General features: G+C 37.4%; 1 protein-coding gene across 16 annotated transcripts in view; it reads right to left on the reverse strand.

Annotated features, from left to right (window-relative positions):
- Window positions 1-874: 874 nt before the first annotated feature.
- The window catches only part of RALYL (RALY RNA binding protein like), a 707896-nt gene continuing 694398 nt past the window's right edge, over window positions 875-14372 (reverse strand). For all 16 annotated transcript variants that reach the window (XM_077876403.1, XM_077876402.1, XM_077876406.1 and 13 more), the window contains one exon: window positions 875-1858. In XM_077876403.1, coding sequence (XP_077732529.1) covers window positions 1841-1858 — 18 coding nt within the window. In that variant the 3' untranslated portion in view covers window positions 875-1840. The remainder of the gene's footprint in view (window positions 1859-14372) is intronic.

Raw genomic sequence — 14372 nt, forward strand, 5'->3', positions numbered from 1 at the left:
TACATTCCTGATTCAGACCCTATGTCCTAGTGTGCGAATTTTTAATCTCTGCTTTCACAATTTTAGTTTTAGGTAAACTTTGTTGGATGGAATTGTATAATTTTTCATAGCATATATTTGAAACACATAAAGAAAGGATAGATTATCATTAAATTACAATAGGAAAATAAGAAAACATACCAAGGTGATTTTAGATTCTCTTGAGTTTCTTTGAAAAAGGAGGCCTCAATTCCACTAACTGTTCTTAGTGATATTACATGTTGTCTCTCTGCTCTTAATAAGGGCTTGCAGCCATTAGCTGAAGACTTGCCTGACAGATTATAAATGACTTTGTTGAGGTAGTTTTGCTATCTTGAAATATTTTCTTAAAATTCTACATTTGAATGAAAAAATACATTTATTTATTTATTTATTTATTTATTTATTTATTTATTTATTATTTTATTTATTTATCCATGAGAGACACAGAGAGGCAGAGACATAGACAAAGGGAGAAGCAGTCTCCCTGTGGGGAGCCTGATGCGGGACTCAATTCTAGGACCCCAGGATCATGACCTGAGCCAAAGGCTCAACCACTGAGCCACTCAGGTGTCCCGAAAAATATGCCTTTTAGAAATGTAAACCAGAATGTGACTTCTGTCAAGAATTGAAGGCCATCTTGCTTTCTATTACATAGCAAATTAATGTGCTCTAGAATACAGGTCACTCCATGAAAAGTGTGGGCATATAAAACATATACATTTTAGTAAAGTTATGCTACTTTCATTATCACACTGATTTTATAGCATTGTAATGATGTAGATCATTTTGAATGCAAAAAGTCAAACTGAATATTAAAACTTAAGTGCACCCCAAAGAAAAGATATACACCAACTTCGTTTTAAAAGAAACAGTATTTATTAAGAAATTATATGCTGAGTTCTCCTACAGTCTGTGAAGATGGTTTCCTCCATTTCCACAGCACAAGACGACAGCAAAGAGCATCTGGAAAACACTTGCAATGCCTGGGAATGGAGCGTTCGTAGTAATAGGAGATGAAGTGATATAAGCACTATTTAAACTTTTGGAACCAAAGACAAGACAATCTTTCCTTGCCAATATAGTTTTCACCTTTATTGGCACTAAAACCTGTCCATGGGATCTCCTACCCAGACTGAAGTACTGGGTAATAGTTGGATCATTTCAGTTGAGTAGAGAATGCTCAATTTAATCACAGGTCCAAGCAACAGAGTCCTTTAGCTATGGAATCACATCTGAAATATTTGCATTCTTTATTAATAAAAATGGTGCTTATGGAGGGCAGAAATATAACATTTTCAAGTATTTTATCATTATGATCTGAAGTACTTTAAACTATAAATTAAAAATAAATTATAAAAACTAGCTTACGATGTATCTTTTCTTACATGACATTGTTGGAAATAAGCTTTAAACATAGAATTGCAATATCACCTGACTTTATATATGATCAACAGTTAAACATGCTAATCATAAAAATAGCTTTTACAAATATACATTTGTATACAGTGTCTCCCTTACCATTCTTAAATGTCCTTCACATTTTAAGACTTTTAAGACTTAAAAAAACACAACATAAGTAGCAAAGGGGAAAACACATTTACAGTCTAAACCATAGAAACCTGACAATTATATAGCTTAGAACATAGAAGAAATGGAATTTCTAAAATTGAACAATACTGTCCATTTTATTTATTTGGGTATTTTTTTTTTATAAAGTGAACCAAAGATGCTGCTATCCAGTAAGAAACTTCCTTTCACATTTCTGGGGGTTGTCACAGTTTCTCTTTTCTGCTTTTGTGGCATCATTCATTGCTTCAGATCACTTTATCTGTAGAAACTGAGAAAAGAAAAAAAGGTATTTTAAAATATTGAGATTTAGGTTTCATTGTTGATAGCATGAACATATGTAAGTTAGATTCAAGTGGGATTTTCAGGCCAAAATAGGAGGTGATAAGAGAAGAGCTGAGTCTTTAGGAAAAGTACTTTTGAGAAATTTAGGTTCTTAGATCCTTTGCTGTAGACATTGCTAAAATTATTTACATTTACAGTATGCTATAAGTTTTTAAAATCCAGTCCATTTATTGTCTGAAATCAGTAATTATCTTTCAGTTCAAGCTCTTGACCAAGTTAGAGGGAAAACACTTGAAGTTCTTGGCTAGGAAAAGAGATTTGGGTTGCTTCGGAATTTCTGTGGCTCCTCACAAGAGTGACCGTGGGATAATTTTCCCCTCTAAGAGGTTTGAACAGGGCAGTCCTAAGCCTTCTGCACCTGGAATAGGAGAAAAAGCAATACGGATCTCTGATCAGAGTTACATAATCTTGGTTGTAAGAGACGAAAGCTAGCTGTGGGGTCCCTGGATGGCTCAGTTGGTAAGCGCCTGCCTTCAGCTCAGTTCCTGATCTCAGGGTCCTGGAATCGAGCCCTAGGTTGCATTCTCTGGTCAGTGGGGAGTCTGCTTCTTCCTCTGCCCCCTAACACCCAGTTGTGCTCTCTATCTCTCAAATAAATAATTAAAAAAATTTAAAGAAAGCTAGATGCAAGAGGGGCAGTGAAAAACTCATGGTGCAACCATGAGCCAAAAACATCACACAAGAGCTAAAATTCAATTGATAGAAGAATTGAATTGAGAAATTGAATATGAATATAAGGATAAAATAATGCAAGATTTCAGTAGAGGGAAATGCCATGTATTTATCCTAGAATCCTATCAAGCTCAAGGTTTATATTTAGATAGAAAATATAATTACACCTATTATCCTGTCAACTTCAGAGTTTTTGCAGTTATATGGAAAATCTGTGTAGTGTCTTAAGAGTCAAAGACAGGCAAATTGAGGTATCAATTAGGATGGGAACTGCTGTTGAGAAAAACATCGTGTGTCAGTTATTGGTCCTGGGGGAGCAAATACCATTCACTGGTTATCAATCCCAGCGAAGTTCTCCAAATGTTTTTGTCCATTGTAATTTGGTATTAAATTTGTCCAGGAAAACAAAACACAGCATTGGATGAGAACAGTGCTTTACAGCTCGAGTAGTGTGCTTTGGTCCTTCGTGGCTAGGGAGTCCCTGAAACAGCAGGTAGATGTGGGGCAATTGGCCTATGCATAACCTTCTCCTGCTGCCGTGGTAGGACCCTGAACTCTCCCCTGAGACTTAAATACTGAAAATTGTGTCTGACAATCATTAACATCTATATTTAAATGGAACAAAGAAACTCTTCTCTAGTCTGGACAGAGAAAGATATTTCCATACAAGGTGATAAAACCAACAGGCTTTGGGGGTTCTCTGTTTCTTGGAAGTATTCAAAGGCCTGTTTTTATGTGACTGAATGGGTGTTGAAAGATTGCATTGGCAGGTTGCCTTTTCCAACAGTTGCTGACTTCTGTTAATAGCGAGACAATTAGGTAACTTGGCCTTTTATTAAAGTTTTAAAGCCCATGATATAGAGATTTTGAAAAAGATTGAGTATGGCAGCTGGGGTGGTGAGAATTGCTTTGGATATCAGTAGCTCCAGATCTCCCCCAGCCAATGTCCCTGGTTGAAAGTTGCCAGTGATCTAGGATGGTACTTTCTTTTCCTTCATGGCTATGCATTTGTCACACTCAAAAACATATACCCCTGAGTAATTTCAGTTGACTGGGATGTCTTCTTCCTTAGTGAGTAAACATCTTTAATTCTATGAAGATGTAGAATTAAATATAAAAGATTTGCAAGAGTAGAGGCATAGTATTAATATTTTTGTGTTAAGAAAGCATTTGGATATTTGATACTGTAAATACTTGTGTTATATAAGAGGATTTAGCTTGTTAGTGTGACCGTCCTGTGATTTCAGTTTAGAAAATGCCATTAAAAAGTAGATTAAGACACAGGATTTCAGTTTTATGAATTGAAATCTTATGACCAAATCTTACGTTTGTGTATGATAGTGGAAAGTCTAAGAAAGCCTTAGGCCATGTTGATACATTGAATTCATTAGATTTTAAGAAATATTCTTAGAAAGATTTTGTTAAACTCGACAAATGAATTACTTAAAAACACAACATAAAACATATTAAATTCACAAATGCCCTTTACATTGTTTGAATGCTATTTAATTAAGCAATCTGGGACAACCATTTTTCAGAGGACTCTAGGTACTGTGTAAACCTTGCTATACTTAATAATAAATGCCTAATAATTTTGATTTTAAAACTTTCATAAATCAAACAACTGAAAATAAACAAAATATATACCATTAATAGTCTGTTTTCCAGCCAAAAGCATTTAAAACTTATATCCTTAGGAAAGAAGCTTGAAGGCCTAAGTACATTTTGATACTGTGATAGTCTCTCTCTTTCTCATTTTTGCTTCTCTCCCCCACTCCCTCTTTCTTTTCCTCCTTCCCCTCTTCTTTCTCACCTAGTCTATACTATATGCTTACTGGTCACACATAACATGTATTTCTAAAAATGAAAACGTTACTCAAATGTGTTCTTTGTGCAGTTGCAAGAAGTGTTCATGGCAATAGAGTCAATGAGTCTTTAAAGCACAAAGTTTTGAACTTATGGTCCAAAGCAGGCGTGCCATGTGCTGTGTGGTATAAAGGGAATTTTATACATTCCCTGTATGCACATAACAAAAATGATCCATTCCCAATGTGAAAACGAAAACTTTAATAAATACAATTAAATTTAACCTGTAGAATGATGGGAACATAAAGCATAGTGGGTTTAGATTTTGACTGATAACACTTGCATGCAGGGAGGAACTAAAGCTCTTTCTTTATTTTTTATTATTTTTTAATTTTTATTATTTTTTTAATTTTTATTTATTTATGATAGTCACACACACAGAGAGAGAGAGAGAGAGAGGCAGAGACACAGGCAGAGGGAGGAGCAGGCTCCGTGCACCGGGAGCCCGATGTGGGATTCAATCCCGGGTCTCCAGGATCGCGCCCTGGGCCAAAGGCAGGCGCTAAAACCACTGTGCCACCCAGGGATCCTAAGCTCTTTCTTTTTTTTTTTTTTTCTCTTTCTTTATATATGACTGCAGTCACCCTCTTTCCTGTGAGGCCTCCATTGATCACTCTTATTACAGATGGAACATGCTTAAAATGCAGCAGCTGTGTATGTAAAGTTTACTAATCATTGTGTTTCTTCAGGTTAAGTCATGGCAGATGACATTAATTTAGTATATTCTTCACCATCCTGCTTGTCTCAAAAGAGGTAATGAACGGTTGTTTAGCAACTATCCATTTTAAGAAGAGAAAAACAGCCTGCAGATTTTTTGTGCATATTCCATTACCCCTGGTATGATTTCTCCTTACCCCTTCCTTTGCTCCTTGATTGTAAATGATTACATAAAAATAATTATTTCGGGAAGAAGAAAAGGAGGTTTGAAAATAATTTATTGAAGTCTTACTTCCTTGCCATAAAGCTTCAAAGCATTTGCCTGTCCCTAGTACAAAACAAAAGCTTCATTAACTTTGCATTGTGAGGTAGGTGTTATTAACCATATGGATACAAGTCATGAATATAGTTCTCCTTATCTAAAAGCAATGGCAAAATATATTCACTAAGCTTCCCATGGATCTTCTAGTCTGAGAAAAGGATTGCTTTTGCTTCTAAAGGCATGGGAGAAAGGGGACAACTATGACATTCTTGTTGCCTTTTTCTCAATAATGACAGTCACTTAAGGAGCTGATTGGCTTAACTATAATGTGAAACTAATTGTGCTTTCCTTTTGAATAGTGGGTAATTTATCTAGTGGCTATATGGGAGCCTGGATGCTTTTAAAACCAATTATCCTGATGATGAATGCTTTTCCAACTCTCAATCTCTCCCATTTCTGAAAAACAACAAAAAAGAGACACTCAGATGGGCCTGGATGGTACTGAACCAAGCAATTTGCTTCTACTTGACAAAGATAAAAAGGACAGTATTAATCTAAGGGAAAGCACATTTAATTTTAAACCTAATGAATTAATATATATATTTATTGGTGTAAGATTGATATATAACATTATATTAGTTTCAGGTGTACAACATAGTTCAGTCTACATACTACAAGGTGAACACCACAATTAATTTAGTTACCGTCTGTCATCATACAAACCTTTCTGTCCCCAAGCCTCCTTCTCCCCTATAGTCACCAATTTATTCGTTGTACGTACGAGTTTTCTTTTTTGTTTTTTAGATTCCAAATGTAAGTGAGATCACATGCATGGCAATTGTCTTTCCCTGTCTTATTTCATTTAGCCTATCTTCAAGGTCCACCTGTGCTGTTGCAAATGGCAAGATCTCCTTCTTTTATGGCTGAATGGTATTGTTTATATATACCATAACTTCTTATTCATGCATCCATCCATGGACACTAAGGTTGTTTCCATTTCCAGCTATTGTAAATAATGCTGCAATGGACATAGGAGTACATATATCTTTTTGAATTAGTGTTTTCATTTTCTTTAGATAAATACCTAGAAGTGGCATAGCTGGAGCACATGGTAATTCTATTTTTAATTTTGCGAAGAACCTCCATGTTGTTTTCCACAACAGCTGCACCAATTTACAGTCCTACCAATGGCACACAAAGGTGCCCTTTCTCCACATCCTCTCCAACACTTGTTCTTTTTCTTTTTGATAATAGCTATTCTAACAGGTGTGAGGTGATATCTCATTATGGTTCTGATTTGCACTTCCCTAATAATTAGTGATGTTGAACATCTTTTTACAGGTACAGCAATATGTGGAAAAATGCACTTTATTAATAGCTCCACAAAAAATCATATTTAAAATATTTTAATATCAGAAATGCTTGCTATTTTTTTCTAGTTGAGATCTAGAACTAATAAGCAATTAGAGAAATACAGATAATCATATTTTTAGATAACAACTATAAAAGCAAAAAACGGTGAATAGAAATATGTAAAAAATATAGGCTGTATAGCATTTTATAGAAAAGCAGAGTCTTACTAACAGAAATTATCTATATTTATTGTCACCCAAAGTAGGAAAGACTATCCACTGGAAAAAAAGACAGTCTCTTCAATAAATGGTGCTGGGAAAATTGGACATCCACATGCAGAAGAATGAAACTAGACCACTCTCTTTCACCATACACAAAGATAAACTCAAAATGGATGAAAGATCTAAGTGTGAGACAAGATTCTATCAAAATCCTAGAGGAGAACACAGGCAACACCCTTTTTGAACTTGGCCACAGCAACTTCTTGCAAGATACATCCAGGAAGGCAACAGAAACAAAGGCAAAAATGAATTATTGGGATTTCATCAAGATAAGAAGCTTCTGCACAGCAAAAGAAACAGCCAACAAAACTAAAAGACGACCTACAGAATGGGAGAAGATATTTGCAAATGACATATCAGATAAAGGGCTAGTATCCAAGATCTATAAAGAACTTATTAAACTCAACAGCAAAGAAACAAACAATCCAATCATGAAATGGGCAAAAGACATGAAGAGAAATCTCACAGAGGAAGACATAGACATGGCCAACACGCACATGAGAAAATGCTCTGCATCACTGGCCATCAGGGAAATACAAATCAAAACCACAATGAGATCCCACCTCACACCAGTGAGAATGGGGAAAATTATCAAGGCAGGAAACCACAGATGTTGGAGAGGATGTGGAGAAAGGGGAGCCCTCTTGCGCTGTTGGTGGGAATATGAACTGGTGCAGCCACTCTGGAAAACTGTGTGGAGGTTCTTCAAAGAGTTAAAAATAGACCTGCCCTACGACCCAGCAATTGCACTGCTGGAGATTTACCCCAAAGATACAGATGCAGTGAAATGCCAGGACACCTGCACCCCGATGTTTATAGCAGCAATGGCCACAATAGCCCAACTGTGGAAGGAGCCTCGGTGTCCATCAAAAGATGAATGGGTAAAGAAGATGTGGTCTATGTATACAATGGAATATTACTCAGCCATTAGAAACGACAAATACCCACCATTTGCTTCGATGCGGATGGACCTGGAGGGTATTATGTTGAGTGAAATAAGTCAGTCGGAGAAGGACAAGCATTATATGGTCTCATTCATTTGGGGAATATAAAAATTAGTGAAAGGGAATAAAGGGAAAGAAGTGAAAATATCAGTGAGGGTGACAAAACATGTGAGACACGTACTCTAGGAAATGAACAAGGGGTAGTGGAAAGGGAGGTGGGCGGGGGGGGGTTTGGAGTGACTGGGTGATGGGCACTGAGGGGGGCACTTGGCGGGATGACCACTGGGTGTTCTGCTAAATGTTGGCTAATTGAACTCCAATTAAAAATTTTTTAAAAAAATATATTTATTGTCACCACTGATCCTGTTTATTGAATAACTGTTTAGCCATTCACTTTTTATAGACAATGTGAATACATTTGGCTGTTACAAATCCTTTTTTACAAAAGAGATACAATACAATTCAAATTTCTAAATAACATAAACAGATTCCTGGCAGCTACTGTTCAATATAATTTAAAACTTGCCTTCGAGTAATAAGCTCTTGGGACCAGAATTGCATTATACTTTTAGGTTAAAATAATCACATCACAAAAACTGTAAATGGCATGGAAACTAAGATGGCTACTAACTCACTGGGAACAAGTGAAGGGAACTCCAACTGTTCCATTATGTAGTTCTTGGAGGCTTAGTAGTCTCCATTCCATAGTTGATGACCATTTAGGATGTAGGGGCTGTGGGGATACAGGAAACACAGGCAAAGACAAACACATAGTAGCCCATCAGAAACTTAGAAATAAGATGATTAGGCTGCCTTCTGAGATTTTAACTTTAAAGTCAAGACTTATATGATCAGGGTAGAGAATATGCAGTGTCACTTAAGAGAGGCAGAGAGTTTATAGTTTTTTGAGTCTTGATTAGAATATAACTGAAACTTACTAAATATATGAAAGAAAGGTGTTGGTCTAAAAAAGACTTGTTTGGCACTGCAAGTACAGAAAAATAGGAGAGTCTTGGGGGTCATGATCTTGGAGGTTGTGGGATTGAGCCCTGTGTAGGGCTCCATGCTCAGCGTAGAGTCTGCTTGTCTCTCTACCTCCCCGTCTTCCCCTTCCTCCTCTCTCTCTCCCTCTCTCTTAAAATGAATAAATACAATCTTTAAAAAAATAGAGAATCTTGGAGGGTCACTCCGTTGTGCCCATTCAGGAAAAGGTGTGTACTCCACAGGAGAAGGCAACCAAGTCCTGGAAGTAAACTTGGCCTGTGATGACAGATGTGGAACATTAGGCAATCTCAGCACATTCCATTAACTCTCCACAGGCAAAACTTCTGATTCTAATTCCTACCAGTGTGTCTAATTCCTACCAGTGTGTCATTCCTACAGTGTGGCCAGTGTCTCTTGGAAGAGAGTACTCAGGCCAGAGGGCACAAGACTGGACTCTCTTTCAGTGATAGGTCCCACTACAAATTCATAAACAGATCTTCCGATATACCAGATTGGTTACTTCACATTTGTCTGAGGTACTGTTCTACTCCCAGCATGCTGACAACTAAGTTCTGTGAGCCTATGAGGCTATGAATCCTTGCGGGTCTGCCTTGCTGGCTATCTCTCTTGGCTTCCAAGTACTTGCCATGTATATTTCAAGGTATTTATTTTATTTTATTTTGAAAAAAGATTTTATTTATTTATTCATGAGAGACACACACAGAGAGAGAGGCAGAGACACAGGCAGGAGGAGAAGCAGGCTCCATGCAGGGAGCCTGATGTGGGACTCGATCCCAGGACCGCAGGATCACGACCTGACCCCAAGGCAGATGCTCAGCCACCGAGCCACGAAGGTGCCCCTTACGGTCTTTGATATAGGAAATATTTACGAAGCTACATGTCAAGAAATATAGAACTAAATTGAATTTGAGCAATAAGAAATAAAAAATTATCTAACCCTCTCCTGTTATAATAATAAGATATTAAGGCCCAGACAGTTTTTTTTTTTTTTTTAAATTTATGATAGGCACACAGTGAGAGAGAGAGAGAGGCAGAAACAGAGGCAGAGGGAGAAGCAGGCTCCATGCACCGGGAGCCCGACGTGGGATTCAATCCCGGGTCTCCAGGATTGCGCCCTGAGCCAAAGGCAGGCGCCAAACCGCTGCACCACCCAGGGATCCCAAGGCCCAGACAGTTTGAAAGACATGTGCTCATAGTTGGTGGAAGCCCTAACTAGACCCAGAATATTGACTGCTATTAAGAATTATTTCCATTACATGTTTGGTTCTTAAACATTAATAGGCCTCAGAATTACTGAACGGGCAAATAAATCAGATCACTAATTTTCTGATTCATTAATGCTATGGTCTGAATGTTTGTGGCTCCTCAAAGTTCATATGTTGAAATCCTAACCCCCAATGTGATAGTATTAGGAGGTAGAGTTTTTGGAAGGTGATTAGGTCATGAGGCCAGAGCCCTCATCAATGAGATTAGTGTCCTTATAAAAGGGGTCCCAGAGAGCTCCCTTGCTTCTACCAAATGAGGACACAGCAGAAGACTGCCGTCTATAAATTAGGAAATGGGCTCTCAGCAGACACCTAATGTTGCCATGATTTTGGACTTCTCATCTGCCAGAACTCTGAGAAATAAATGTCTATTGCTTATACAGTTGTCTGTAGTCTTTTATTGTAGCCGTCCAAATGCACTAAGACAACCAGGTGTGGAGTGAGGCCCAGGAAGCTGCATTTCTGTTAAGTTCCTGAGTGATGCTGATCTGGGCATCCCATTCTTGGAGAACTGCTTCACTTCACTGCTGAGCAGCAGTCTTCTGAGAGCGGGTCGCCTGCACTCCTACAGGTCTTGCTGAATGTGCTAACATCACGAAAGTCTGTTGCTTCCCCAAGGAATATAGAATTATTTATTTGGCTGGCAATCCATAGAAGTAAGGTAACTCATCTCTGGAATGCACTGCATTGTTCTGCAATGAATCTTATTTGGACAAAAACAGACTTGCTTACTTCTTGGTGGAAAGCTGGATTCTCTATACTCAAAATCTCTCTCCTGTAGGCACTGCACTGGATGCAGGCTTCACCCGGCCTTCCATCTTGGAGTACTTGCCATGTATATTTCAAGGTATTTGGAGTTGGGTCTTGAGTTTGAGGAACCAGGACAACTATCCAGGTACTCTCACGTCTTTTGCTATGAGTAGCACAGTCTTTTGTCTCAGGAGTCTCCTGTCTTCTGTCAACAGCCATAGAACTATGGATGTTTAACTTCTTCACTTGAATAGTTATTTTGGTAGACATTCTCCTATTTCAGTTCTACATGCAATCAAACTTATTTAAGTTGAGTCAATTCTTGATTAACTATTGGGGCTCTTGGCAAGTCATGACTCTACTGGCAAACTGTCTTTGGGACATCCTCACTTCTTTTCTGTCTCCATGTTACCTCCTCTCTTCTTATTTATTATTATTATTATTATTATTATTATTATTATTATTTTGCTTCTAATTCCTATAGGTTCAGTTTTATAATCCACACCCATTATTCTGCACAATAATTCCCATGTCTTTATCCTATTCTCCATCTATCTCTCAATGTTCAGGAAATAAGTATGACTAAAAGACAAAAATGGTCTCATTATACTATAGTGGATCACAAATATTCAAATCAATAGGCTTTGTTATTCCATAATCAAATAGAAAGATGAAAAGACTGGAAAAATCAGTCACTTACTATAATATAATAGACTTAAGTTACTGCATGAGTAATGTTAAGATGTTTTATTTCCTCTCCTGAAACTGAAGGAAAATTTAATACTATAAGACAAGCATAAAAGTAAGAGAAAAAAATTAATGTTAAAATATTTTAACTCTATGTACCAAGCTCAAATACATGGTGTTCCTACAAATATTATAAAGTGATTGCCAAGCTTTTGCAATATTCATATTTTAGTTTATATGAGATTTACTTATGGACATTTTGATATTGAAGTGAAAATAGTGTGTTAACTAATGTAAAAGTGTAATTATAAATATCATGGATGTTTATACTTGGCCACCAGGGAAATACAAATAAAATCCACAATGAAATACCACCTCACACCAGTCAGAATGGGTAAAATTAACAAGTCAGGAAACAACAAATGTTGGCATGGATGTGGAGAAAGGGGAACATTCTTATGCTGCTGTGGGAATGCAAGCTGGTGAAACCACTCTGGAAAACAGTATAGAGGTTCCTCAAGAAGTTAAAAATAGAGCTGCCTTATGACCCAGCAACTGCACTACTAGGTATTTACCCCAAAGATACAAATGCAGTGGTTGAAAGGGCCACTTGCCACCCCAGTGTTTATAGCAGCAATGTCCACAATAGCCAAACTATGGAAAGAGCTGAGATGTCCATCAACAGATGAATGGATAAAGGAACATAATACAATAGATTATCAGTCATCAGAAAGGACGAAATCTTACCATTAACATTGACATGGATGGAACTGGAAGATATTATGGTGAGTGAAATAAGTCAATCAGAGAAATACAATTATATGGTTTCACTCATATGTGGAATATAAGAACAAGTGCAAAGGCTCATGGGGGAAGGGAGGGAAAACTGGATGGGGAGAAATCAGAGAGGGAGACAAACCATGAGAGACTCTTAAACTGTAGGAAACAAACAAGGTTGCTGGAAGGGGGTGCGTTGGTAGATGGGGTAACTGGGTGATGGACATTAAAAAGAGCATGTGATGTGATGAGCCCTGGGTTTTATATGCAACTGACAAATTACTGAACTCTATATCTGAAAACTAATAATGTACTATATGTTGGTTAATTGGGTTTAAATAAAAAAAATAAGAAATACCATGGATGTTTGGTCTGGTGCGTGACTTGCTATATGTGATTTTAAAAAAATCCACTCTTTTCAGAGTTAATGACATCATTTCCTATAACTAATTATAGCTCTAACAAGGACATTAGTGCAGTAACAGTTTTTAACATCTACACACAAAGAACATTTGTGTTTATGCACAAATGCAAGTAAGGCAAATAGTATGTGGTCTCTTGGATTCATTATAGGAACAATTTGTTTAGTGTAGTAGGATGCCGTGATGTCAGGAGCTGTATGCTGTCTATCCATTCTTGCTCTGAAGCATCAGAGAACCAGAGCTGCAGAGTGGTTAATTAAGCAGGTGACCTAGGACTGTAGAGCGATCTTGTCCACGCTCCCAATCAGAGCAGCACTGCTCCCGCATGGGAATCATGGCTGATAGGTATGAAGCTTTGGCTTGATTATCGTAAGGGATACAGAACTCTTTGGCTCATAAGGCATCTTGCTCTATTTGCAGAGAATCATAGAAAAGAATTTGCTACCTTGAATTTCAATCTGCTAAATGGCTGGATTATATATTGAGTCAAAACCTAGAGAATGTGGTGACAAGGCAGGAATGTAGGCAGAATTTGAGTGTTACAGAAGTACTAGAAGGGTCCCATCTACGAGGTATGGTCAAGTCAGACAGCCTAAGATGGCAGGAGAGAGAAAGGCAGAAATCTATTTCAGGGAGAAGTGGATTGGCCTTAGAACTTTAAAACAGGCATCTGAAGAATAAGACTTTCTGGTCTTGATTTATTTATTCATTTATTTTTGGGGACCCTGTTTGTTCCCAGGAATAAGGGAGGATCCAGTTATTAGAAAAAGTCACGAGCAACTGTAATAAGCTTAGAGCAAGACCGTCTGAGAGTCTGAGGCATTTGAATTACTTAGCTGAGGCTTCCTTTAATTCATTCCACATAGAGACTGGGTTTGGGTTATTCTTAGAATCTGGGACTGGCCTAAATCTGTGGGCATGGACCACAAATCATCATAATAACGCTTATTTATATAGTATTTAGAAGTTTATGAAACACCTTCATATGTATAGTCTCATTTGGTTTTCTTTATAAACCATCGAGGTAGTTTGTGGGGCAAGAATCATCTGCGTATTATTTATTAATCCTTGGATCAGAGAGTGAGTGTCTTGGCTAAGTCAAACGCAGGCTGTTTGTATTTTTATTTTTTATTATTTTTTTTTAGGACAGTACTTTTCTTAATATTCTGTTCTGCCCAGTTGTGGGAAGGAAGACAGTAGGAAAGCAGACTGAATACATCATCAATTTTAGTGCTGGTGATCTCAACTAGGGTATGAAAATACACTGGTCCCTGATGATGAGTGGGAGAAAAGAGCCAGAATTACTGGAAATGTTCCAAGATTTGCATAGAACTTACTACCTGCCTTTCCCTGATTTGTAACAGATTTGCCTGGATTTTTCTTTTTTTTAAGTTCCATCTTGAACCAATTTAAAAACCATTTTAATTAAAAATTTGCTTTGGTCATCTGTCTAAAGGAGAACTTATGTGTTATAAAAATACATTTGGTTAAGAAAAAAT

The sequence above is a fragment of the Canis aureus genome, chromosome 28, assembly GCF_053574225.1.
Source record: "Canis aureus isolate CA01 chromosome 28, VMU_Caureus_v.1.0, whole genome shotgun sequence".
NCBI classification, from domain to species: Eukaryota; Metazoa; Chordata; class Mammalia; order Carnivora; family Canidae; genus Canis; species Canis aureus.